Source organism: Lepidochelys olivacea (assembly GCF_965140295.1).
Source record: "Lepidochelys olivacea isolate rLepOli2 genome assembly, chromosome: 5".
Lineage (NCBI taxonomy): Eukaryota > Metazoa > Chordata > Testudines > Cheloniidae > Lepidochelys > Lepidochelys olivacea.
The window spans coordinates 110,557,287-110,583,194 of record NC_140415.1 but is presented as its reverse complement, the minus strand read 5'-3'; the positions used below and the strand labels follow the sequence as shown (position 1 = coordinate 110,583,194).

At 39.1% G+C, this 25,908-nt stretch overlaps 1 protein-coding gene across 5 annotated transcripts in view; it reads right to left on the bottom strand.

The window, feature by feature from the left end:
• Positions 1–25,908, bottom strand: part of CCDC171 (coiled-coil domain containing 171) — a 226,184-nt gene that overhangs the window by 21,392 nt on the left and 178,884 nt on the right. For all 5 annotated transcript variants that reach the window (XM_084628107.1, XM_084628108.1, XM_084628104.1 and 2 more), the window contains exon 25: positions 10,010–10,162. In XM_084628107.1, the coding sequence (XP_084484233.1) occupies positions 10,010–10,162 (153 nt within the window). The remainder of the gene's footprint in view (positions 1–10,009; positions 10,163–25,908) is intronic.

Genomic DNA, 25,908 nt, shown 5'->3' with positions numbered 1-25,908 from the left:
CTATAAAAAAGGCAGTGTATGACTGTTGAAATGAAGCAGGCCTATGTGTTCATGCCTTGACCAACCTTGTATCCCACCCTCCTTCGGCTCTCTGCCGAGTCCCCATCTCTCCAGTGGCAGCTGCACACAAGTGAGATTAAGGGCCTCTGCCAAAGTCAACAGATGAGCTGGTCTGAACTGGCTCTCTGTGTGTTCTGATTGTAAATTGTGCTGGTGATGATTAGAGAACTCTAACACAGGATGTCGACTCTTAAAACTGTCCAGAGAAAATAATTTTTTTTTTTAAGTTCAGGAAATTTTTTTAAACTTTTTTTGTGGCTTGGTACATAGTGTTGTGTCTATAACTTTCAGATGATTCAAACATGAATTCATACAAATTAAGTTACCAAATTATCTTTTTTTTTTTTTTTTTTAAAGGACCCTTCATCTCAGGTGTTTATATAACAGTACTGCTGCTGAGTGCAGATCTTCAACTAGCACACACGTCCCCTGTGTCTACCACCTGCCAATGGGAGCTATTCCTAAAACTCTGAGGATCCAGAGACTTGTTATTGTATGCCTATCACTTAACTATGTTGTTGAATTTAAAATGGATAAACTGTCATCTTGCTCACTTTCTGTAGCTCTGCTGCATTTGGTAACTTTAACATAAACTTTCAACCCCAGAGGCCATTGTAAAACTATCAATACGACGGCAATAGTCACTTGGGTCTGATTATATTTAGTTCTGCATTTTAATTACATATGGATTCTATTAACTGAACCTTTTGCCTTATAGGCAACATTATAATCAAATTACTATAATTTTCAAATATGTTACAATAGTTTAACAAGTTAAAAGTTCACATACTTAGCATATTGAATATCAAAAAAGCTTTCCACAGAAAAGGAAGTGTTTTTTACAAAAAGGCAAATATATATGGTTGGATTACTCAAACTTTTTTGCACACCTTGCCCCAAGTCATGTTATGTGATTTATAATACTGTTTTCATATTATTATACTTGTTATTAGTGCTGTATAATAACCAAACAGTTTAAAGGACATGATTTATACTGTTTGGTTATGACTGTTACTTATATAAGCAACACCACATGACAAGGCGTGTGTTTAGATTAGGATGCCTGCATGCCACAGGTGTGTTGTAAGGCACTAAGCTGATGGCCAATTCCTTCTAATTACCTACAAAATGCAAGTATTTCAGTAAAACTTCACTTTTTGAATGGTGCTATTGCTTTTTAGATATAATTTCTTTTCAAAGTATTATTTAGTCCTGCCCATACTGATATTTAGTCCTGCATGTATACAGCATACCTGAATAATATGGAACCCTTGTGGGCTCATCAAATTCTTTTCTTTTTCTATTACTTTAAAAATATTCTTCTATTCTCTACTATAAAGAACAGTATAATGGTCATTAATAGCAGGGAATGAAATAGTATATTTAGTCCTGGACTAGTGCCAAAAAAGGACTGCAAGAATAAGGGATCCATTATGTCCATTCATGCACTGGCAGCTCCAGGTCCCATAATCCTGATACACTGACTGATTCAGGTGAGGTGAGGGTGAAGGAGAGAACAAGAGAGACAAACACACATACATGCACACATTCTGCCCGTAAGCAGCTAGACTGGAGTGTAAAGAAAGTGGTTGTCCTGAGGCTACATGATACATTTTCATTATACAATATTTTGAATGTTTTTAAGGAAGGTTTTGCTTATAAGCAGGGTGGGTCTGGGAACTGGCTGCTGGTCCACTAAATGGAAAAACTGAGGGAATAGTCTACTGAAATTTAGCTTATTTTTTAAAGTAAGCATCTCTCATTTATCAGAGTCTTAAAAAAGGATAGATGTTAGACAAGACTCTTCTTCAAACTTGCATCTCCTGCTTGATCAAAAACCCTCTGACTCCTGTATTCTCTGCCCTGAATATTGCATCACTATATGATGTTTCATAATGTTGGCCCATCATTGCAAAAACTTAACACACCACCACCACCCAAACAGTGCTAAATAAATAAATAAGTTAGTTAATTAATTATAGATAACACAGAACCACAATAACAGCAAGTTGGTGGAATCCTAAGTGATTTGGGTTTCAACATCAGTTAGTATAAACATCCAAAACCAACAGCTCTTATTGTTTTCAAGGTGTGATAGGGTCTGGCCAAATGGCTACAGGACAGTGATAGAAGACAGATAATTAGCCCCAGCTTAAGCAGGTCCCTTTCCCCTGGGTAAGGTAACAGGGGAAGTTCCAGAACAATCAGGAACTTGCTGGAACCAATTAAGGCAGACGGGCTAATTAGGACACCTGGAGCCAATTAAGAAGCTGCTAGAATCAATTAAGACAGGCAGACTAATCAGGGCACCTGGTTTAAAAAGGACCTAACTTCAGTCAGTGAGGGGCGTGCAAGGAGCTGAGAGTGAGAGGGTGTGCTGCTGGAGGACTGAGGAGTACAAATGCTATCTGGCATCAGGATGAAGGTCCTGTGGTAAGAATACAGAAGGTGTTGGGAGGAGGTCATGGGGAAGTAGCTCAGGGAGTTGTAGCTGTCACACAGGTGTTACATGAAACACTGTAGACAGCTGTGATCCACAGGCCCTGGGCTGGAACCTGGAGTAGAGGGCGGGCCCGGGTTCCCCCCCATCCCCCAACTCCCTATTGGATTCAGGAGGTGTTGACCTGGATTGTGGTCACACCAGAGAGGAAGGTCCCTGGCCTGTCCCCTGACCCACTAGGTGGACCAGCAGAGATGGTGGGGATTGTTCTCCTTCCTTTTCCCCATGCTGGCCAGTGATGAGGTTAACTGCGTGAACGGCAGATTTGAGCCACTAGCAAAAGTGGCCAAACTGAGGGCTGCCGTGAATCTCTGAGGTGAGTTCAAGGCCAGAAGGGACCATCAGATCACTGAGTGTGACCACCTGTATGTAACAGGCCATTAAATTTCATCTAGATACTCACATATTAAGTTCAAATAATTTAGTTAGACAAAAACATTTCAGTCATCAGGAAACTAAACTGTGTGCCATAGGCAGAGACCAAGGTGACACCAAGGCTCCTGCAATGGCAGGGAACTGATTAGGTGAGCTATACCCAGAAGATCTCAGCAGGTAAACAATGCCCCATGCTACAGAGGAAAGCAAAAAACCCCAAGGTTCTTGCCACTCTAACTTGGGGGAAATTCCTTCCCCTAACCCCAATCAGTAAGACTCTGGGCATCAGGGGCAAGACTCATGAACCAGGCATCTAAAAAAAGGATTCTCTGTACCCCTCACAGCACTGGTCCATCTTATCCAGTGTCCCATCTTCAAGTCTGGCCAATCTATGATGCTTCAGAAAAAGGCAAAACACCTCCCACTCCACTGAATGCATCTAGCCAATTGTGCATTAGGGAAAAAATCCTTCCTGACCCCTGTAGGCAATCAGCTGAAGCATGAGGTTTGATTCTAGTCATTATCTTGCTGCAAAGCTGCACATGTTATGTGCCTGTTGAGGGTTATGCAGGGAATCCCATTCCCCATATGCCCATGAATGAAGGGAAAGAACAGGAGGACCCACTGACTCAAACCAAGGCCAGAAGGAACCATCATGATCACCAGCCCCATTCCACCTCCATAGACTGCAGAATTTCTCCCTGAAGCTGGATTAAAGCATATCTTTTAAAATGATATCTACTCTTGTCTTAAAGACTTCAAGTGACGGTGAGTCCATCTCCTCTCCTTGGTAAGCTGCTCTAATGTTTAATTACCCTCACAGCAAGAAAACTGTATTTTATTTCAAGGCTAAATTTGTCTAATTTCATATTCCAGCCACTGGATGTTGTTTACCTTTGTATATACTTTGTCAGCAAGGCTGAAAAGTTTCTACACTATCAGGTGTCTTTTCCATGTGTCAAGTCAACTCTCAACCTTCTCTCTGAAAAACTGAATATGTTGAGCTCCTTACGACTCACCTTTTATCCCCACCAAATTTCCATTTACTTTGCACTCATGAGGTCCTTATTTCTCTATCTTCTCTTTCCATTACTCTCTGTCTCTACCCTTTTTGTCTCCTTCCCTTCCCACTATAATTTGTACTCCAAAGGGATGGAGGAGGAGCAGGGATAACCACCGCCACCTACTCAATGCTTCTGCCCCCAGCCAGGTAGATGCACTGTGGTGCTGCACTAGATGCCCATCTCCTCCCCTATACTGACTTGCCCTATCCTGAACCATGCAGCAGAACAGAGCAAGCCACAGAGTGCAGTGAGCACATTCAGGTTCAGAGAAACACTCAATCACCTGGCCCAGCACAACTGTGGCTCCCAATGTCTGTCACCACTATCAAAATTTTTCAAATATTCAACACTTCTACAAAACACGGGATGCCGACATCAGTGCAAAAAGCACAAGGCTGGAAGCTATGAAGGTCAGAGGCTCTGGAGAACTGACATCATATGAATAAACATACCACCCTTTACAGGTAACGCAAACTTTGCTCTGAATTGCTTTTTCTCACTTTCTAGAATGTGTTTGAAAGCACAGTGGAAAATGCCATGTCATTAGAACAGCTCACTGCAATACTGGACTCACAAGAGATTTTCATTTGGCAGTAGATGTACCATGGATTCACATGCTTGCCATGGGCATTTATGTTGCTAAGTGTTGCCCAAACCTATGGTTGCTCCTGCCCCAAAGACTCAAAAAGTACTTGCTTATGACTGCACTACTGTATTGTACAGCACTCAAAACCTCTCAGTTCAAAGCATACTGTTAACTGTAACTCAGAATAAAAGTGCAAGTACTGTAGTAAGCTAATGTGTTTGAAGGTGGAGTAAAATGGATCAAAGAAGCATATCCCTCTACTGTTAAAGTAACTGACAAGAGTTCATTTAATGGGAAACCTTGAAGCAAAGTCCAAACTCTGGTATTACAGCTAGATATTGCTGAACAAGAAATAAGCAAGTAATGAGACTCTGTATAAATACATTTTAAATTATACCTTTTCCAGCTGTATGCCTTAGTCAGAGTCTTAATATATAAACCATTACAGAGTCACAAATTATGTTATACAGTTATAAGAACACAGAAACATAAGAATGGCCATACTGGGTCAGAACAAAGGTCCATCTAGCCCAGTATCCTGCCTTCCGACGGTGGCCAATGCCAGGTGCCCCAGAGGGAGCGAACAGAACACGTAATCACCAAGTGATCCATCCCCTGTCGCCCATTCCCAGCTTCTGGAAAACAGAGGCTAGAGACACCAACCCTGGCTAATAGCCATTGATGGACCTATCCTCCATGAATTTATCTATTTCTTTTTTGAACCCTGTTATAGTCTTGGCCTTTACAACATCCTTGGGCAGAGTTCCACAGGTTGACTGTGCGTTGTGTGAACAATACTTCCTTTTGTTTGTTTTAAACCTGCTGCCTATTAATTTCATTTGGTGACCCCTAGTTCTTGTGTTATGAGAAGGAGTAAATAACCCTTATTTACTTTCTCCACACCAGTCATGGTTTTTTAGATCTCAATCATATCCCCCCTTAGTCGTCTCTTTTCCAAGCTGAAAAGTCACATTCTTATTAATCGCTCCTCATACGGAAGCCATTCCATTCCCCTAATCATTTTTGTAGCCCTTTTCTGAACCTTTTCCAATTCCAATAGATCTTTTTTGAGATACGGCGATCAGATCGGCACGCAATATTCAAGATGTGGGTGTACCATGGATTTATATAGCGGCAATATGATATTTTTTGTCTTATTATCGATCCCTTTCTTAATGATTTCCAACATTCTGTTCACTTTTTTGACTGCCACTGTACATTGAGTGGATGTTTCCAGAGAACTATTCACAATGATTCCAAGATCTCTTTCTTGAGTGGTAACTGCTAATTTAGACCTCATCATTTTATATGTATAGTTGGGATTATGTTTTCCAATGTGCATTATATTAGTTATCATTGATTGGGATACTTTCATTGTAAAGCACATATTTTCAGAGGCACTAAACTTTCTTAAAGGGAGTGGGTGAGGTATAACAAGAGATAAGGGCAGAAGACAGGGAGGAATTATGGAGAACTTTGTAAATGAGATATTGAACTTTGAACTTCATGGAGGAGACTGTGGCAGGAATGTGGCATGCAGTCCTTGGAAGATGTTCAAAGCAGAAATAACTGGGTGAAATTTTCTAGCCTGTGTTATGCAGAAGGATGGACTAGACGAGCATAGTGGTCTCTTCTGTTCTTAAAAGTCAATGGATCTATTAAAACCTGATGGCCAGATCCAGAGATGGCTAAGTTATTCCAGCAGGTGCGACAACCTTGATAGAGTGTTGAAGAAAGGAACAGAGTCTTGACAGCTACATTTTGGGTGGTGGGAACCAGGAGGGGAGGCCTACATCTTGGAAACGGCAGTAGTTACTATACTATTACTACACTATTTCAAAATGTTTTGGTACCAGAGTTGGAGGGCAAGAAAAAAAGTTGATAAAGGAAGGTGCAGCCGAATTTGGAGAGAGCATAGATAAGATGGGAGATGGACAGAGAGGACTCAAAAATTAAAATCAAGCTTGCAAGCACCGGAGACAAGCAGAACAGTGGAAGTAAGGATGCCAGAAAAAGGTGTAAGAAGAGACATCTAGATGGAAAAATAATAAGCACTGTTTTAGCCATACTGAGTCTTAGGTGGTTGCAAGAATGAAAAATACATTAGAGAAAGGCAGAGATGCAGGGCTGCACAAAGGGAGAATGGCCAGGACTGAGAAATATATTTGTGAATCATCAACATAGACGTGAGATAAAAAAACCCTGGGAGGAAATGAGATCACCATGGGAGACAGTACAGAGGGAGAAAGAAAGGGGGAAAAAGATTAAGACATTTTAAGTACTAGTAGACAGGACCAGACTTTGTATTTTTTGTCAGGCCTGCGAACCATTCTGCCACTGATGTTCCCTTCTCCCACCCCCACCAAATAATTGACTCCTCCCTCATTATCCTCCACAAAACAAATATTTATAGCTGACTCTTATCTACCTTGATCACATTCCACCCTGCATGAATGTGAATGAACAACACAGTCTCTGGATGTAACTAAATAAATAGGATAACCATGTGTCCCATTGCCAAGAGGAAAAGTAGCAGGACTGGGAGTGGAGTGGAGAATGGAGATGTTGATTCAGAGGCTAAGTTGAAAAATGAGAAGATGGAAAGGAAAAGTGAGAACAAACGGATCTTGCCATAAAGTGTCAGTTTTGTTTTTGCAGTAATCAGCAAAATCTTCGGCGCAGAGAGAGAAAGAGAGGGGAGGTGGGGGGGAAGATGGGGCCTGAGTAGCAGGTTTTAGAAGAAGTCTATCATAGAAGTAACGTTGCTTAAGCATGTGAGAAAACAGTGTGGAAGAAAGAGGATCAAACTAAGTTACAATGGAAAATGTCTGAGAAAATGAAACTGGAGGTGAGAACAGAGGTACACCAACAGGTGAAAGAGACAGCCAGAGGGTAGTAAGCAAAAGAAGATAACTACCAAAAATACGATGAAGTTATAACCAACATCAGTTTGGAACAACTCAGGGGATGGTAGAAAGAAGAACGGAGAACAGAAATCTGATTTAGTAATTATCAAGGTTTAAGTAAATACTAGGCATACACAGACTGTGTACTTCCAAGACAATTATTTTTAGCAATAAATTATGATTTGGTGTTCCAGACTGACATGTACATGGCAAGCACATATGAAAGCTCTGCACACTGAAAAACTGTGTCAACTAATTGAGCTAGACCAGTTTTTCTGGGCAAATGCACTGAATAATCTCTCTGGATAAAGCCCTCCTATCTTAAGGTTTTGGGAAGGGGGTGGGGGAAATATCATTAGATCACACATTCAATTCTGTAACTTTAGCACCCTCGTGGCCAATATGGAGTCTGCTCTGCAGGCAGCTCTGGCCAAGAGAAGGCGCATGCAGGAATGCAGCAGGAAAAATCCTACTTTGTTAAAATTCAGGCTTTCTGAAATCACTGCATATATTAATGGATAGAGCTTACAAAATATTCAAATATAACAAAATACTACAGACATACAAGTGAGTGGAGTTAAGCTGTTTTAGGAAAATAACTTTGAATATTCTGTCTTTGCTGTGTTTAAATTCTAAACCATAATTTTGCATTAAGACTTATACTTAGGCTGTAAGTAGACTGCAAACCCCTGGGGAGAGGGATTGTTTGTTTGTTTGTGTAGCACCTAGCATAATAAGGTCCTGATCTGTGATTGGAGCCCACAGATGATACTGCTGTACACATAACAACCAACAACATAGTTTTTGCATTGATGATGTTTATAGAATTATATAGTTTTCAATAAGTGTTAAGTTTAATCACAGGCATCATTGCTTTTTATAGTGCCATATCAAACCATGGAATAGCGCTTCAAAGACTAATAGCATAATCTTAGCTAAAAACTTTCTATATCCAAAGGCAAGCAAACCTCACTACAGTAAGCTTGGAAGGCTGCCCACTCTTAGCTACACAAGTGGTCATCTTGACTGAAACCCTCAACAATAAAAAGACAACAAAGCAAACCTAGTAAGACTGAAGTAGCTCAGCAGTACACATGTAAACCTAGAGGAACCCAAAAGATAAAGGAAAATTGGTTGGAGAAGAAAAGAAACAATTTCAATAGGCCTCTTAGGTTGTCTAGAGTCACAAATGTATCAATAAAGCTTTGCGCTTATGTGATATCATTAGCTCACACATTCAACCTTTCATCCAAAGATCTTAAAGTTTAAGTTCAGCACTGAGGGAAATATCTCCCTCTGTGCTGATCCAATGTAGAAATGAGTCAATGAGAAATTAATGCAAGCTCTTATGCAGGCAACCAAAGTCACAAGCACAGTCCCTGAATAACGGGTTGCTGATATGCTTACTTGGTTTGTTTCAACAATTCCTCTCTTCCTACTTGACACTCAATGTCTCTGTTTTCCTTACTGTCCTTTGCTTTATCCAGAGTGAAAGGAGAGAGAGAAAAAAAACCAAGACAAAAAAAAAAGCTCATCCCTTTATACAATAAGGAAAAAGGAAGAAAGAATTGGGAAAATTTATTAATTATATGTAACTTATCTACACAATCTCACTAAAGACATATTTAGCTACTTATTTGTGACAGTTTATACATCTGCCTGATGCCTGTGTGACACAAATATATCTGCATTCAATAATCCCCCTAGGGAGGGCTAGCTCAGTGGTTTGAGCACTGGCCTGCTAAACCCAGGGTCATGAGTTCAATCCTTGAGGGGGCCATTTAGGGATCTGGGGCAAAAATTGGGGATTGGCCCTGCTTTGAGCAGGGGGTTGGACTAGATTGACCTCCTGAGGTCCCTTCCAACCCTGATATTCTATGATTCTAAAGACAGTTCTCAGATCTGGAATATCACCTTATTAGCCTTAAATTAACCCAAATTTAATCGTGGACAACAATATTTTAGACATCAAATGATTCTTGAAATAGGATTTTAACTTTATAGATGATTAATCATACTATTTCTCTTTCACTAGGCATGTATTATGAATAAGTATAGTTGCCTATGGAGAATAATCACATGTTCTAATTACCATTTTGGTTATACGCATAATTAATAACATTCTGGCTTAATAGGACATTTTGCAACTATAGACAGTTGCATGCTTCAGGTCCAAAATCTAACTGTCATCTGAACTGCCAAAGACAAAGAAGCCACGATGCTGTGTTTTTAACTTTGGCAACATTGAACAAATCTTTATACAAGATATTGTGGTAAAATTAATCCTCTCATTGCTTTCATCTACCACCCTCCCTTTGGCCACGTATCAAGCATCACAATAGCATTTTTGTACTGGTAATTTTGTATTACTGTGCTAAACTGTGATATGAAATTAGCTATATTGAAGAAATATGATCACACATTCCTATCAGAACTACACAATATGAGAGTAGATACAGCCTAGTAATCTGAATATCCAAATTATACAAGCAAATTAAATTATGGAAAGCAGACTTACTGATTGTAAGCTTTCATTTTCACGAAGACAAGCTGTTTGGAGTTCTGATTTCAGAGCTGCAATGTGATGTCGATGAGATGCTATTTCTCTCTCTAATGTAGCAACTCTGGAGCTTGCGAGTTGGTAGACATCCATAAAACTTATAATCAGAGCCTTTAAAAAGTAAAATAAATAATCAATACCACGTGGACCTTACATAAATGCCAGGTTGCATACAGCCAAAGTCATTATAGAATCACACTAGCTAACTTTTATTAATAAAGAAAACAAAGGTTGGAAGATTTTCTAAAGTTCAGCAGTATTATTTAACAATTAAAAGACATAGCAAAGGTTTATGTAACCCTACCAATATTGTAAATGGCTAATAGCATTACAGAAAGCACACAACCCTGCACTTAAATTAGGAGATATTTTCAAACATGGATTACTGCATTCAAGAGCGGACACTATTTTTCACTGTACTTAAATACAAGTTTCAGTGGAAGGTCAATTTCTATCTACCGGGAAGTTTACCTCAAAAATACACATTTTCCAAATTGAACTGAGACACAAACTCTCTCAGCTCAGATTTTAAAAAAAACCCACAGATTTAATTTGGCATGCAACAAAAGAAATCAAGTAAACTTCCAGACCTCTTAAAGTAAATAACCAGTTTACAATATAGTTGGGAAAATATAATTGTGCTTGTGTATATAACAGAAGAATGTTCCAGCTGTGTAATATTGATCAGACTGATAATAAAGTTAACAGCAAAAGAGAATATAAATGATTTGGCAGTCCTAGTGACTTTAGTAACTTTATATCTACCCTAAATAATAGAACACTGTTGGGATTATTGGTCTTCTTTACATCAGGTTAATCACAGTTTATAGGTTACAGTTTTCTCTTCTGAAGTGACCTGTAGTGAGTTTTCTAACGTAAGAACATCTTTAAGGCTAATATGAAATCTGCCTTCTGAATATAACACTTAGTGGAGGCTAAAATAAATTCACTAGCACTAAAGGAAACTCCCAAGATCTTCTCAAGTTTTTCTTTGTTTTATACATTTTCTACTGTTTGTGCAAATAAAATAAAAGTAACAGGGCTGAAGTGAAATCTATTACACCAGGGGTGAATACGGCCAAATAATACTAGCAAATTACTTACATCACATATATGGTGGCTATTCTCAGTAAGAAGAATCCCAAAGTGTTTTACACATTATGGCCCCAATCCAGGAAAGATATCAAGCCAGTGTAAGGGCTTGCCTTTGTTGATACCTACCAAATGCATCTCTCTTGAGTAGAATGTGGCAGCCATTTACAAAAATATTTCAAAAGGGTTTAGAACAAAACAAAGAATAGCATGTTCCATACAAAACAGTATGATGCTTCACCTCAGTGAGACTGCTCAGGGGCTTAAAGCTAGGCATGTGCTGAAGTACCTTGATGCATCAGGGCCTGTGACTGAGCACTCAAATCAGGAAATGTCAAAGCTCAGGTTACATGGCCACCTTAACTCTGACCCCTTCTATATAAGTATTAAGATAGAGTCCTTCATTATATTGTATTCTCAACTTTTACAGTAATGACAATAAGGTTAAGTATACCAAATTGAAAATATATTTCAAGATGCTAAACGTGTGGATCTCAAGATGTAGGGAGAAAATCTTGCCCCACTCTATTATTTGAGAAATTGGATGCTGTTGTGTAACTTACACAGAGGGGAACAGAATTTAGGCTGTAGGTGCAATTTGAACTATGGCATTTGCTGACTTTTCTTTGAAATAAAACTAGATTTCTGTAACTATTTAGGGCTACTATCAATATGTGACTTGCAAGCATGCAAACCTATGGTACACATTTAAGGTCACAGCTTAAATTAAAATGTGGAGACTGACTTTTCTTAGCTGCCCACTCTTTGAACTGAGGCCCTGATCCTGCTAGCTTGCATGTGCAGGTGCACCTTTGTGCCAATGCAGTCCCAGTAGTGAGAACAGGGCTCTGCCCATGTATAGGAAGTTGTAGAATCAAGGTGTTACTGAAGCTCCTACTGAAAAGGGTGTTGTGCACCCCATTTCACCACTTCCCTATCAACCATGAACTTTCTAACCCCAGCTGTTTCATTTTCAGAATAGTTTTAAAAGGTTGGATACAGTGTATTTTTCTCCCAACTCTTCCTATGCTCAAATTTTCAGGGGGGAAAAAATAACATCCAGATGAAAGGCAGAAGTTTCACAAAGTTATTAACAAAACAAGTAGCTGGAATAGAAACATTTATGCAACCTTAAGGAGGTTTAAAGTCCCAGAGGAATTTTGACAGGCCAACCTAGATTTGAAATCAGCCAGGACATGGGGGTCAACATCCTCTACGCCTCCAAAAGGCACCAGGAGATCCTCAATAACGAATACCCAGAACTTCATTTGTAAATCTAATCTGGAAGACAGCACCCCTAGCAGTAAAATGTGCTTAGCATCAAGTCAAGACACTGATTTATTGTTGAGTCAACATGAAGAAAATCACATGGAGAGTCCCCAGCATCGCTTCCTACAGTACCTAAGCTTCCCTTATTTGAATCATCAGTGGGGGAGGGAGAAATCTTTCCTATTTGGTCATTTTAAAGTTTTGTCAAACAGTAATTTCACTGGTTTCTATTGGAATTTAACATTTTTTGTTTTAATCCTTATTTGTATATTACAGATATAACATCTGCATCGCTCTAGAAAGAAGGTTTATTCACTGATCAACAGTGTTTGTTAATAGAATTGGAGATCAGGTATCTTCCAGAAACAAAGCTTAACAGCCCCCCCGCTTCCACCAGCATGCCAGATTTTAAAAAAAACAGATACAACAACGACAAGTACAGATACTTTTGTAGCCTTCCGGATATATTTTTATAGCACTAAATTTGACATTCAGACATGTCTGTAGGAACCACATTTTAGTGAGCCCTTCTGTTTTTTTGAATACACTGGTAATAGCGTGACATGCAAACTGGGAATAGAACATCTGAAACAAGTAACAAATCATCTTTCATGACAAGTAAGAATGATTTTTAAAATACATATTAGACATTGATTTTCATTCAGAAAAGTCAGTCATAGTGATCCCTGAACATTATAGGAAGCAATTTTTGCAACCCAGACATATATTTTCACACATTCACTTTAAAAGCTAAAACCCCTTTCAGACTGACGAATATTGTAGGAATGTCAGTGGGGCAGCAGACTTAGCTAAAGAGGCCACAGCAATTCTGAGGGCTGAAGAATGTTAATTTTAAACATTAAAAAAGCCAGCTGAAGTATGGAATATGGGATGTGAGTTAATAAAGGGTGAAACTTGCATAGTGCTGCCAATTTTAGAGCAGAAAAGGTAATGAATTCCTTTTTTTAGTTAATTCAGAGTAAGTAGTGAGAGTCCCCTTCCTATGCCTCCATTTCATAAGAGATGTTATTTGTTTAAAATCATACATTTTATAATGCTATTGACATGGCAGAAGCATATTATAATGTCAAAAGGAGTTGTCACTGTGAGAACATACCCATGTTCCAACACTACTGCTCAAGACACTGTCAGCTTCATGAAAATGGAAGGGCGACATGCTGAACTGGCTACAACTAATGACACAAAAAGGGTACTGAAGACAGTAGCATGGAGAAAGGAAGGTCTTACAATTAAGGTGCTGGACTGGGGTAAATGTTAAGAAGTACTTAAATCCCATTTTAAGATGTGATTTTCAATGAAATTTAAGAGCCTAAAGGCCAGATTTTTAAATGTCTTTAGGTGCTTAAAGATGCTGGTGGATGGCTAGTGGGATTTTCAGAAGTGTCTGGGTGCCTAACTCTCATTGATTGCAAAGGGAGTTAGGTGCCGAGGTATTTTGAAAAGTTAGATGCTGAGGTGCCTATCTGCATCTCTAGATGCCTTTTAAACACTTTTAAACACCTGGCCCTAAATTACTTTTGAAAATGGAACGTAGGTACCTTTGAATATGTTAATCTTAATTTATTTTTGTCTCTATTCCCAATCAGTAAAAGGGGGCATTGTGAGAATCAATGTGTTAATGTCTGTGATGCACTCAGTTACTATGATGATGGAGGTACTGTGAGTGGGTAGATAGATAAGATAGTACTTAACCAACATTTAAAAAGTGGAAGGATAAAATGGACATTGAAAGGTGACACTATCTTTTTTAAACTAAAACAGAAAAAGGTAAGGATTAGTTAAAAGCATAACAAAACACTGGAAAAACAAGAACAAGAAAAATCTATTTAACGTAATAGGTAAGCTGAACCCTGCTCAAAAAGTACTAAGTTTGAGGATGGCCTATTTGTATTACAGAATTTCTCACAAATAGTTCTGGTTTGGGCCCCGTATCTATGAAGTTGAGCATCTTACTCTAACAAATTTCCAGTGAGGCAAACGACTTCAAGGCTTATATGATTTTTTTAATAACACAATGAACTATGGAGCAAAAGTGTAATTTTAAAATTATCATATTGTCCCCCTCCAATCAACTTTAGAATAGAACAAGAGTTTTCACAGGAGGCCCCTTTCTACAGCACATGCAATAATAATAATTATTATTATTAATAATAATAATAATTAATAAATACAAATATTCCCTCCCTTCAGTGATATGACTGACTGATCATCTTTATGTGCTCAGTCTTATTCAGAAACAGCAATTCTAAGATGTGCAGTGTAACATTATGCTTGTAAATATCTTTTACATTATACTATTGCCTATAAATTTGTCAGCGAGAAGACTTTAATCTTTGGAGATTTTTTTTTTATAAAGTATAGTAAAATATGGCATTCTGATAGCTGGCACTGGTAAATTATGCAACAGTGTTCAAGAGACATGAAGATTAAAGTACAAAATGAGGGCTAAAGCATATCCTTTAAATTTAATTAACTAGATCAAAGGTCACTCAAAGTATTACCAAGTTAAAAACTTCAGTGGAAAAATATTTTAGGAAACATTCAGAGTGCACAAATTATTAAATGATTTCTTGTCAATGTGTTTATTATACTTCATGAGGAAAGGAAAATCAGTTATTTATTCCATGTGGAAATACTCTATCAGTGGGATACCCCTTTCCCAATAATTAGATTCATGTAACCTAGTTAGAGTAAATACAATCCAATAAGAACTTTAATTTTTTTCTGCAATTTTACTTTCTGTGTTTTGATTTGCAGATAACAAAAGATTAAAATATTATCTAATGCCTTCATAGCTTTACATTGTTTCCAAAGCTGCTAATAAATACCAAATGTAAAACAAATTGCATTAAGGACCAGATCCTCAGCTTGTAAATCAACGTAGTGCTACTGACTTTCATTTCATTTACACCAGCTGAGAATCTGATCCTGAGAGTACAGCAATTACACACCTAGAGATAATTTTAGCTCCTATTTAGAAGAAAGGAAAGGGAAGGAAATAAATAACCACAGGCAACCTATTATGAGCTAATGCAAATCAAAGAACGTGTAATAAACAGACCAGACAGACAACATAAGCCTCAAATGTTTAGCGTATGATACAGCAGTCAGAAAAATCAAGAACCAACTACTTCACACTACACTTTTATTTTTAAAGTATGAAAAAGAAGAAAAATCAAAATTTAGGTTTCCCCCTTTAGGAAATTCTGAACTAAAAAGAATATTAGTAGGTAGTAAAATGTACCTAAGGGCAATATATACAAAGAGATAAAAAGAACAAGAGAAAGAATAATAAATGGACTACAGAAGAATGAGAGCTTAACTTTAGTATAACAAAGCACTTAGATAAAAATCTGAAGAGACTAAGAATTTTATGTATAGTATGAAGTTTGGCTGACGTGTGATATGGGCAAAAGCAATCAGCATGAAAATAAAACCCAAAAGATTGGAGTTCTGTGTGTTTAATAGAGAATGTACAGTATGCCTTTTATTACTGCAACCCTAGTTTATGTCTGGCCCTAACATTACATAAATAAGATTAGTTTAACAGGTTCACAAAAAACAAACATATACCAACCAATTAATTTTGGCTTTGAGAAGGCCAACCCCGAGTGATTTTATGATATTTATTAGAAGTCTGTGGAGGCTGCTTTTGTGGGTAGAGGGATTAATTTCCCCCTTCATTTTAGCATTTGAAAATTCACTCTGGCTGCTTGTCCCATCGCCCAAAATGTCTAGTGGCAACATCAGTAGAGGATGTAAATATAGCAGCCTCTCAGGCATCAGAAAAGGCCACATGGGAGACAACATTCAGCAAAATTGCACTTTTGCAGCTGTTTGGCACTTTTTTAATGATCTGTTCTCCTGGTATCTTGTTTCAACAGTAAACTTTTTGTTGGGTCCATTCAACCGTGGCACGTACAATTTAAATGTGCCAAAAATCAAACCAGTCCTGTTACAACTTTTTTCAACCAAACCTGACTCAGGGCCATACTTGGGGCCTAACTCCATCCCCTTTGTTCCGATAACAATTATGTTCCCCCCAAAGGTCTCAGAGGATAGCCCAAGGAAAGGAAGCTTGAAATAAAAGGCTAGATTCTCTGTCAGAGGTAATGACATGACTTCCTACAAGAAAACTGAAAAGAGAGCATTGAAATTGACAGAGACTGAAGGGAAAGTGCTTCTTCTGGAAACCACAGCAAATGGGCATAAAACAATAGTCATGGAAATTATTATAAAGAATAAGATGCTCAAGAATAATATTGATTCTATGGAAAATAATCTATAAATTAAGACCATTAGGTGGGGAGTTTGTTTATAAGCTCAGGTACTGAGAGTTTCATAATAAAGTGGCTACCTAAGACTCTGGGGAGTCAGAACTTTCTTCTAACTATTGAACCAAGCTACCATTTAAGAAGGAGGATCTCGCTGATGCATGGAATATTACTTTCATTATTTATTACATGCTGACAGGCTTGGTAGTGTACAAGATGAAAAATAAAGGCAGTCATTGCCCCAGATAGCTTACAGTTTAAGCAACAGACACAGAAGAAGATGCTGAAACTATTCCCTCCCTCCTCTCTCCCATTTTCTCTCTCTTTTCCTCCTAAACAATATTGGTAATTTTATTGTGGGTTAGTATTTGTGGGTCTTGAGGAGAAAGGGAGTCTTTTGAGGGTTTGTGTGTCAGCAAAAGAGGGGCACCGGTACTAGAAAGTCATTCCATGAATCGGAGGGCATCATGAAAAGGGCATGAAGATGGAAAGGGAGGAGACAGGCACCAAGACTACCACCACTGAGGGAACAAAATAAGAAACTACATCTGAGATTTAGGCTGGGCTTTTAAGGGACAGATGAGATGATTAAATTTGATATAGTGGGGAAGGGAAAGCTAATGAAGTGAATTGAAGAGGGAGGGATATTGCCTGATGAACTGCCAAGGAAGATAATTTTAGAGACTATGTTTTCGAATGATCAGAGGGGAGCAAAATGGGGAAATTAATATTAGATTTCCAAGATATCGTGGGGGAAGGAGCAGCAAGACTCCATAAGAACCTCAAGGTACTGGGGGTATGTTACTTTGCCATTAAGGTAGCTTCATGGTTAAGTCATGTACACCTAAGAAATACAGCAGTATGCATGTGTGCACAGGTACATTAGCTTAGTAGTTTAGAGCCTGATCCAACTCAGACTGCAGTGCCAAAGAAAAACTGTGCTGATGGCTCAAAAAAATTACAAGAATAAGGAGGCTGACAAAATTATTTACATAAATACCACAGAGATCTTACATAAAACTCTAATTCAAGTTTAATCAGGATTATTTTGACAAAGCAGTTTGTATAAACAGAAAAGAAAGAAAAAAGGTACAAGGTGTTACATGTGTATCTAATGTAGGAAAAAATATGATATTGTATTTATTTGAGATTACAGAATGTGACCTACCATAGTTCTATTCTATTCTACCATAGAATAGTTAAAGAGCCTACCATAAAGCACACACATACAATGAATGGGCCAGAATTAAGTACTTTGAATACTTAATCATGCAACCTTTATTTATTCAACGTATTTTTAAATGGAATTATATAAACAGTTTTCATTCTGTTGCATTGTCTAACACACGTTATATGTCTCAAGCAGAAAAATTTCTCCCTGGGAAACTGACTTTATTCTGAAACAGTTTTAGACAACCAGTTTAAAAAGGGTTCTAGTCAATGTTTTTGTTCTGGCAGCATCTAGCTAGTGTGGACAGGTCACCTATCTCTTGAAAGAGTTTTTGAAAAATGTTCTTAAACATTTTTCTACTTTGAGATGGGGTTTGTCAGTTTCCCAGGACAAAAAAGGAGGGAGGTTTGGATTGAATGTTTATCTGAACCTATGAAAGTCCCACCCATCCACAGGCCAACTTGATATTTGATACGCATCCCTAATCATTCAGACTCACAAAATTATTCCATTCATCCATCCATCTGTTAGATGTTTCTTCTCTTTCCCTTCCCACCTCCTTTCCAATCTTGGTGGTTTCTCCTTTGACTTTCACCCTTGTCTTTCTCTATCAATGTCACAAACTCAGGTACCACACCCATACATTTCAAAAGTAAGTGCCCTACTCCAAATATATTTGCCCTGAAAAGCAATGGAAATTTTGAACCCTAAAAACGGATGCTGTTTTCAACCCAGTAAACAGCGTTTGGACTTGACTATTGTAACTCTTTAGAAGCATGTTCCACTATACATTAATCAACTTGGTAACCCAATAACCAAGACAATAGGTTAAACATACACATGCAATCCTGTGTTCACACCCTATACACTATTGTAATAATCTTTGTACAAGGTATGCCTTGCGAGGCATCATTTAAAAACTGACAACTTGCAGGTCAGTATTGTTATGGTGAAATATAGGTAGCAACTTTATATGTGACGTTATAAGATTCCCCTGTATGATGTTAACAACATGTGTTCCAAACCCACAGCCCTGCTCAGGTCTGTCCTAAACAAAGTAATGTGTGTGCCTTAATTTACATTTAAGCAGTAAACAGAGTCATCAAGTGGCCATTCTTTGGCAAGAAAGGGAGGCACGGACAAAGAGATCAGCATCTTAGCAAAGAAACAGCATAAGGTCTCCTTCGTTCACCAGACCCTATGTCTCTTGGTTCTTAGCTGGAAATGCTTTTCAATTAGGAACTGAAACTATAAAAAAGAGGGGCAAATACCCCAAGACACCCCTCTCTGTTACCTCGCTGACTTCATTTGCTGCACCTGAGAAGACAAAGGAAACAGCTGTTGGACTCTGGTGGGCCAGAGGAGGTCCTGAACTAAAGAGTTTGGTTAGTAATGCTGCTAGAAGCATGTGGTGTGAAACTTTGCTTGATTCTAATATAGTTTGTTACGTGAGGTACCAGTAAGCATTTTATATTTACTTTTCTTGTAACCATCTCTGACTTTTATACTTTATTATTTGTACTTGCTTAAAATCTCTCTGTGGTTAATGAACTTGTTTTATTGTTTTATCTAACCCAGTGTGTTTAAGTTAAAGTAGCTGGATAACTCTATTTAGGATAACAAGCACTTAAAGGAATAATGGTCTTAATATGTTTGTACAGTCCAGGAGATGGCTGGGCAATACAAGACAAACATTTCTGGGGGGAAATTTGGAGTGTGTTGGGATCACCCTGCAGTATAACCAAGGCTCGTGAAAGCCTGCAGGCTGCAGTTAAACACAAACACGTCCGGAAGTGACCTGAATGCTGGTTATGAGCAGTCCAGGTTGGAGGCTACAACAGCAAGGCATTACAGAGCATCCCAGGTTACAGGGCAAAGGTGACAGCCCCCCATTGGTCTGGATTTTATCCCGATATGTCACACTCAATAACCAAGGTGACAGTTAACTTACACATGCAATATGGGAGTACAAAAGAGAACAGATGCATTTCAAATTGTAAGACTTCATGCATCTGAAATTCACATATTTACAAAACATACACTTTAGAACTGCACTCTCAAATAGGATAAAGATAAGAGAAGATTTAGTATAACTCAAAAATATATCATTTAATTTTCAATCTGTCCTAAACTTTTCTTTTTCAATTTCACTTCATCAGTACACCACTTGGGACACAATATCAGCCTACTTCTTAAACACAAGACAACTGTGGAATTAACAGAACAGCTTCATTTTTACGCCTAGTTTTATATTCTGAAAGGCTTACTTGAGTTTTCCTTAATCCTTAAGTTGCATATTCATTGCTATATTTCCTCCAACTGCTGTCACTTAAATTGTCATGCAGAACAGGGCAAATCGGGGTCAGTTTATGTAAACGGCATCAATCTGAGAAACTTCATCAGTCTTTATTTCAAGGCATTATGCAAAGAAAACTGACATTAAGAGAGCCTTAACTGACAGCAAACGAAATCAATCAGCAAATCACTAAGCCATAATAAACTCGCTCAAATTGTAGATAACCCTTCCTTTTCCAGGCCTTTACCTAAACAGCCCATCAAATGCTGCCTTTGACCAAAAATCCCATCAATTCTGTTACAAAATCTTAGCAATAATATAGTGTAAAACTTCTTAAATTCTCATTACTTTCACATTATCAATAAGGATAAGCAAAGATAAATCAGGTTTGTTTATAATGATGAAATAGTAGGCTCCTAAATGAAAAACAAAAGATTTAAGATTTGGATAGGACTTTTTAAGTTGACTACTAATCATGTGGCTAAAAATTGAATAGGACTTGCTCCTGCTCCCAATGAAGTCACTGGGAATACTCTCAGACTTCAACCACAGTATGATAAAGCCCAGTACAGTTTTTCTCTGCTATTCAACAGATTCACTCACTCAACATTCTTCTACTTTTATTGCTTTGTTTTGAAATTAAAAGAACCAGCACCACAAAGCAGACACCAGAGCTTCAACTTCTCTGACCTTTCACTTTATACTGCGTTATTCATGAGTCTATCCATTTATTTAGGTACTCATATAGTCCTCAATAGCATAAATATCTAATCTCCTGAATGGGCTCATCCACAAATTGGTATTATAGGCTGCATACAGCAATATCAAACAATAGGAAAAAGATCACAGCACACTCAAGCTAGGGAGGGAGAAAGAATTGATAAAACAACTTCTTTCCAAAAGATACTACATAGATTCCCTGACCAGCAATGGAAAGTCTACACTCAAGGGCTACCTTGGTACAGCTGCGTTGCTGTAGCACATCTGGTAAAGACAAGCTATGCCAACGGGGGAGCACTTTCCAATCAGTGTAATTACTTCACCTCTGTGAGAGGCAGAAGCTATGTTGGCAGGAAAGCGTCTCACGCCGACATAGCACCGGCGTGGACAGTGCTGAGGTTGATGTGGGTCTTATCACATCACGGAGCGATGTAAGTTACATCGACTTAAGCGGTAATGTAGACCAGCCCTTAGAGGGAAAGGATTTCTCCAATTGAAAAAGGAGACTACTAACACAGGAAGTGCCAAGAAATCCTTACACTGTTTGGATATTTTCCTACCACCAGACATTTTCCTCTTGTAGCAATGGCATATACGAAAAGCTCAATCTAACACTACAAGTCTCATCTTACCAAAGGAATAATTACTATGAAATAATACTGATACTTCCTGCTGGCTCCTGAGCATATATCCTTGTTGGCGACAAGCTGAAAACTACAAGAAGAAAGCAGAATTGCAAGCAGAAGCCAAACTAATGAAATTGAAAGTCACCATGTCATAAATATACAGGGAAGGGTAAACCCCTTTAAAATCCCTCCTGGCCAGAGTAAAACTCCTCTCACCTGTAAAGGGTTAAGAAGCTAAAGGTAACCTCACTGGCACCTGACCAAAATGACCAGTGAGGAGACAAGATACTTTCAAAAGCTGGGAGGAGGGAGAGAAACAAAGGGTCTCTGTCTATATGCTGTTTCTGCCAGGGATAGACCAGGAATGGAGTCTTAGAACTTTTAGTAAGTAATCTAGCTAGGTATGTGTTAGATTATGATTTCTTTAAATGGCTGAGAAAAGAATTGTGCTGAATAGAATAACTATTTCTGTCTGTGTATCTTTTTTGTAACTTAAGGTTTTGCCTAGAGGGATTCTCTATGTTTTGAATCTAATTACCCTGTAAGGTATCTACCATTCTGATTTTACAGAGGTGATTTCTTTACTTCTATTTACTTCTATTTCTATTAAAAAAGTCTTCTTGTAAGAAAACTGAATGCTTTTTCATTGTTCTCAGATCCAAGGGTTTGGGTCTGTGGTCACCTATGCAAATTCGTGAGGCTTTTTATCCAACATTTCCCAGGAAAAGGGGGTGCAAGTGTTGGGAGGATTGTTCATTGTTCTTACGATCCAAGGGTCTGGGTCTGTAGTCACCTGGGCTAAGTGAGGCTTTTTACCAAACCTTGTCCAGGAAGTGGGGTGCAAGGTTTTGGGAAGTATTTTGGGGGGAAAGACGTTTCCAAACAGCTCTTCCCCAGTAACCAGTATTTGTTTGGTGGTGGTAGCGGCCAATCCAAGGACAAAGGGTGGAATATTTTGTACCTTGGGGAAGTTTTGACCTAAGCTGGTAAAGATAAGCTTAGGAGGTTTTTCATGCAGGTCCCCACATCTGTACCCTAGCGTTCAGAGTGGGGAAAGAACCTTGACACACAAGAAATCACAAACTAAAAACAAAAACAAAACAAAAAAAAGAGGGCAGGGTCCAATCCCCTCTCCCTTCTTTGCACAATACAAGGACAGAACATAACTCCCTATTTTGATTGAGATTCTCTTTTCAAGCAGCAAAGGGTCCTGTAGCACCTTAAAGACTAACAGACGTATTGGAGCATAAGCTTTCGTGGGTGAATACCCACTTCGTCAGAGGCATGTAGTGGAAATTTCCAGAGACAGATATAAATATGCAAGCAAGAATCAGGCTAGGGATAATGAGATTAGTTCAATCAGGGAGGATGAGGCCCTCTTCTAGCAGTTGAGGTGTGAACACCAAGGGAAAAGAAATGGCTTTTGTAGTTGGCTAGCCATTCAGTCTTTGTTTAATCCTGAGCTGATGGTGTCAAATTTGAAAATGAACTGAAGCTCAGCAGTTTCTCTTTGAAGTCTGGTCCTGAAGGTTTTTTTGCTGCAGGATGGCTACCTTTAAAGCTGCTATTGTGTGTCCAGGGAGGTTGAAGTGTTCTCCTACAGGTTTTTGTATATTGCCATTCCTAATATCCGATTTGTGTCCATTTATCCTTTTACGTAGGGACTGTCCAGTTTTGCTAACGTACGTAGCATTGCTGGCACATGATGGCATGTATTACATTGGTGGACATGCAGGTGAATGAACCGGTGATGGCGTGGCTGATCTGGTTAGGTCCTGTGATGGTGTTGCTGATGTAGATATGTGAGCAGAGTTGGCATCGAGGTTTGTTGCATGGATTGGTTCCTGAGTTAGAGTTACTATGGTGAGATGTGTAGTTGCTGGTGAGAATATGCTTCAGGTTGGCGGGTTATCTGTGGGCGAGGACTGACCTGCCTCCCAAGCCCTGTGAAAGTGAGGGATCGTTGTCCAGGATGGGTTATAGATCACCGATGATGCGTTGGAGAGGTTTTAGCTGAGGACTGTATGTGATGGCCAGTGGAGTTCTGCTGGTTTCTTTCTTGGGCTTGTCTTGCAGCAGGAGGCTTCTGGGTACACGTCTGGCTCTGTTGATCTGTTTCCTTATTTCCTCATGTAGGTATCATAGTTTTGAGAATGCTTGGTGAAAATCTTGTAGGTGTTGGTCTCTGTCTGAGGGGTTGGAGCAAATGTGGTTGTACCTCAGTGCTTGGCTGTAGGCAATGGATTGTGTAGTGTGTCCGGGATGGAAGCTGGAGGCGTGAAGGTAGGCATAGTTTCTCTTTCCAGAAACTGATGACTTGATGAACCAAAGAGGCAGCAACCCCTTCCATGCCCACTCTGATCTCCTTGACCGTCCAAAAATACAAGGCTGAAAAAGTGTGGAATTTTGGGGGGGGGCGGGGGGGGTCTTTCGTGTTTTATGGACTATGACTAAACCCTAAACAGGATTGGTGCCCCACAATGTTACCCAAAAAAGGCTTACAAGCTAAACTGACCAAAAAAATGGGCTACGGGTACAGGAGTATGCTGTACAAGCAGAATGATTGGCAGGATGATGGACATACAGCTTGCAAGAGCCAGTTCTTTTCTTAACTGTATTCCAGTATTTATTTATTTGGTGTGTGGGGAGTGGAGGGAAAATGGCAGGAAGGGTGAGCAAATAGGTGAAAGGGAGTCAGGAAGACAAAGGAAGGAAGGTAACTCTCAAACAACAGCTTCTACAGCTGCCCTCACAAAAATACCGCTTAAAAATTAAAAGAACATTCAGATCTATTGCCGATGATGTGCCAATCAAGAGCCTGGAAGGTAGCTCAGCATATGCCATATGCGAGAATCTCATATTACCAGTTTATAAAATAAATCATAATCCAAAAAGGATTACTTATTACCATTTTAATAAATCCCTGAAATAAGTATGAACATCCAAAGAAATGGTTACTTATATGTACCTGGAGGTTCTTTAAGATTCATGGTCTCTATCTGTATTCCACACGTGAGTACACATGCTTCAGCCATCTGAGCCCAGGGATTTCTAGCAAGTAGTGCCCATTGGTCCTCACCTCCACAACTGCCCTCCTTGTGCTCCAAACCGAGGGCATAAGGGGAAGTGCAGACCAACGCCTCTCCAGTTCCTCCTCTTACGACGAATCAGAAAGAGCTGAAGCAGAGATGGAGGAGGTCAGGTAGTGGAATACAGATAGGGACCACATGTGCTCTGGATTATGAACAGGAGAGGACATCCCTAGCTCCTTAAGGTGGTTTCTTCCTCCAGTGCCAAGATGTCCCTCAGGAGGGTTGGTCCTGAAAGGAGAGGAGCTTGAGGGTAGGGATGGCTGAAGATATCCCCTTGGGAGGAGGTACAGGTTTCAGTTCATCTCAGAGTGCAAGGTGTTCCAGTGGTCTGGACCCATGCATCCGTCACATCCATGGTCATGGTGGATCCTTCTGAACTTCCCCCAGTGGTCAGAACTAGATGCACATGGCAGTCTGTGGGAGCAAACCGGAAAAGGTAAGTAATATGGGAGGTTAGATCCAAGGCTGGGTGCTTGGAACAGAACGAGGCAAGTAATTCTGATAAAATTCAGTAAAGGTCTTCTTGATGCTCATCCAGATTTTTATATAACTGGTCAATATTGTTTCTGTAGCCCTGCACCAATGTGTATTTTTGGTAAATTTAAGTTTGCATCAGGTCTGGTTTGCATTGGAAATTCAGCATCTTGGGGAAGTTATTCCAGTTTAATGAACATTAATATATTTACTTATGAACAAATTCAGTTCAAGGTGGAAGAGCAAAGTATTATTATAAAGAATTATTAAAATAATTCTCTTCAAAAGCTATATTAAAAAGCACTCAGTCCAGCACAAGCACTAAATGCTGCTAAGTGGGTGATGAGAGTTCAGGTTGAGAGCTCATCTTACGTTTTTGGGGTGGGAATGCTCTTGAGACAACATGCGGAACTCCTGAAGGGAATGCTTCATGTTGTTTGAAGGACCACCATATCCCCAATGGAGCAGTTCAATCCAGTCACAGATTCTCAAGGGAGCTGCACTCAGGCATTCTTGACAAAATGGTTGGTCCCTGCAATGCTGGTTATTGAGGGGGGAGAGTATGTGTGCACATGAGCACCTAGAACATCCTTCTCTGTGCTTCAAATGTTACTAAGAACCAAAAAGAAAAAATCATACAAATTTATAAGGCCAAGAGATTCAAAGCTCAAACTACTATTGTACACTTAACTCATACAGGGTGTGATTTTCTGTACTATGTATACACTGCAATGACTTGGCACAGCAGGATGATTGGAAGGATGAACACTCAGTGTTTACTTTGAAATCATTTGCTTGTTTCAGTTTGACCACAACTTCATC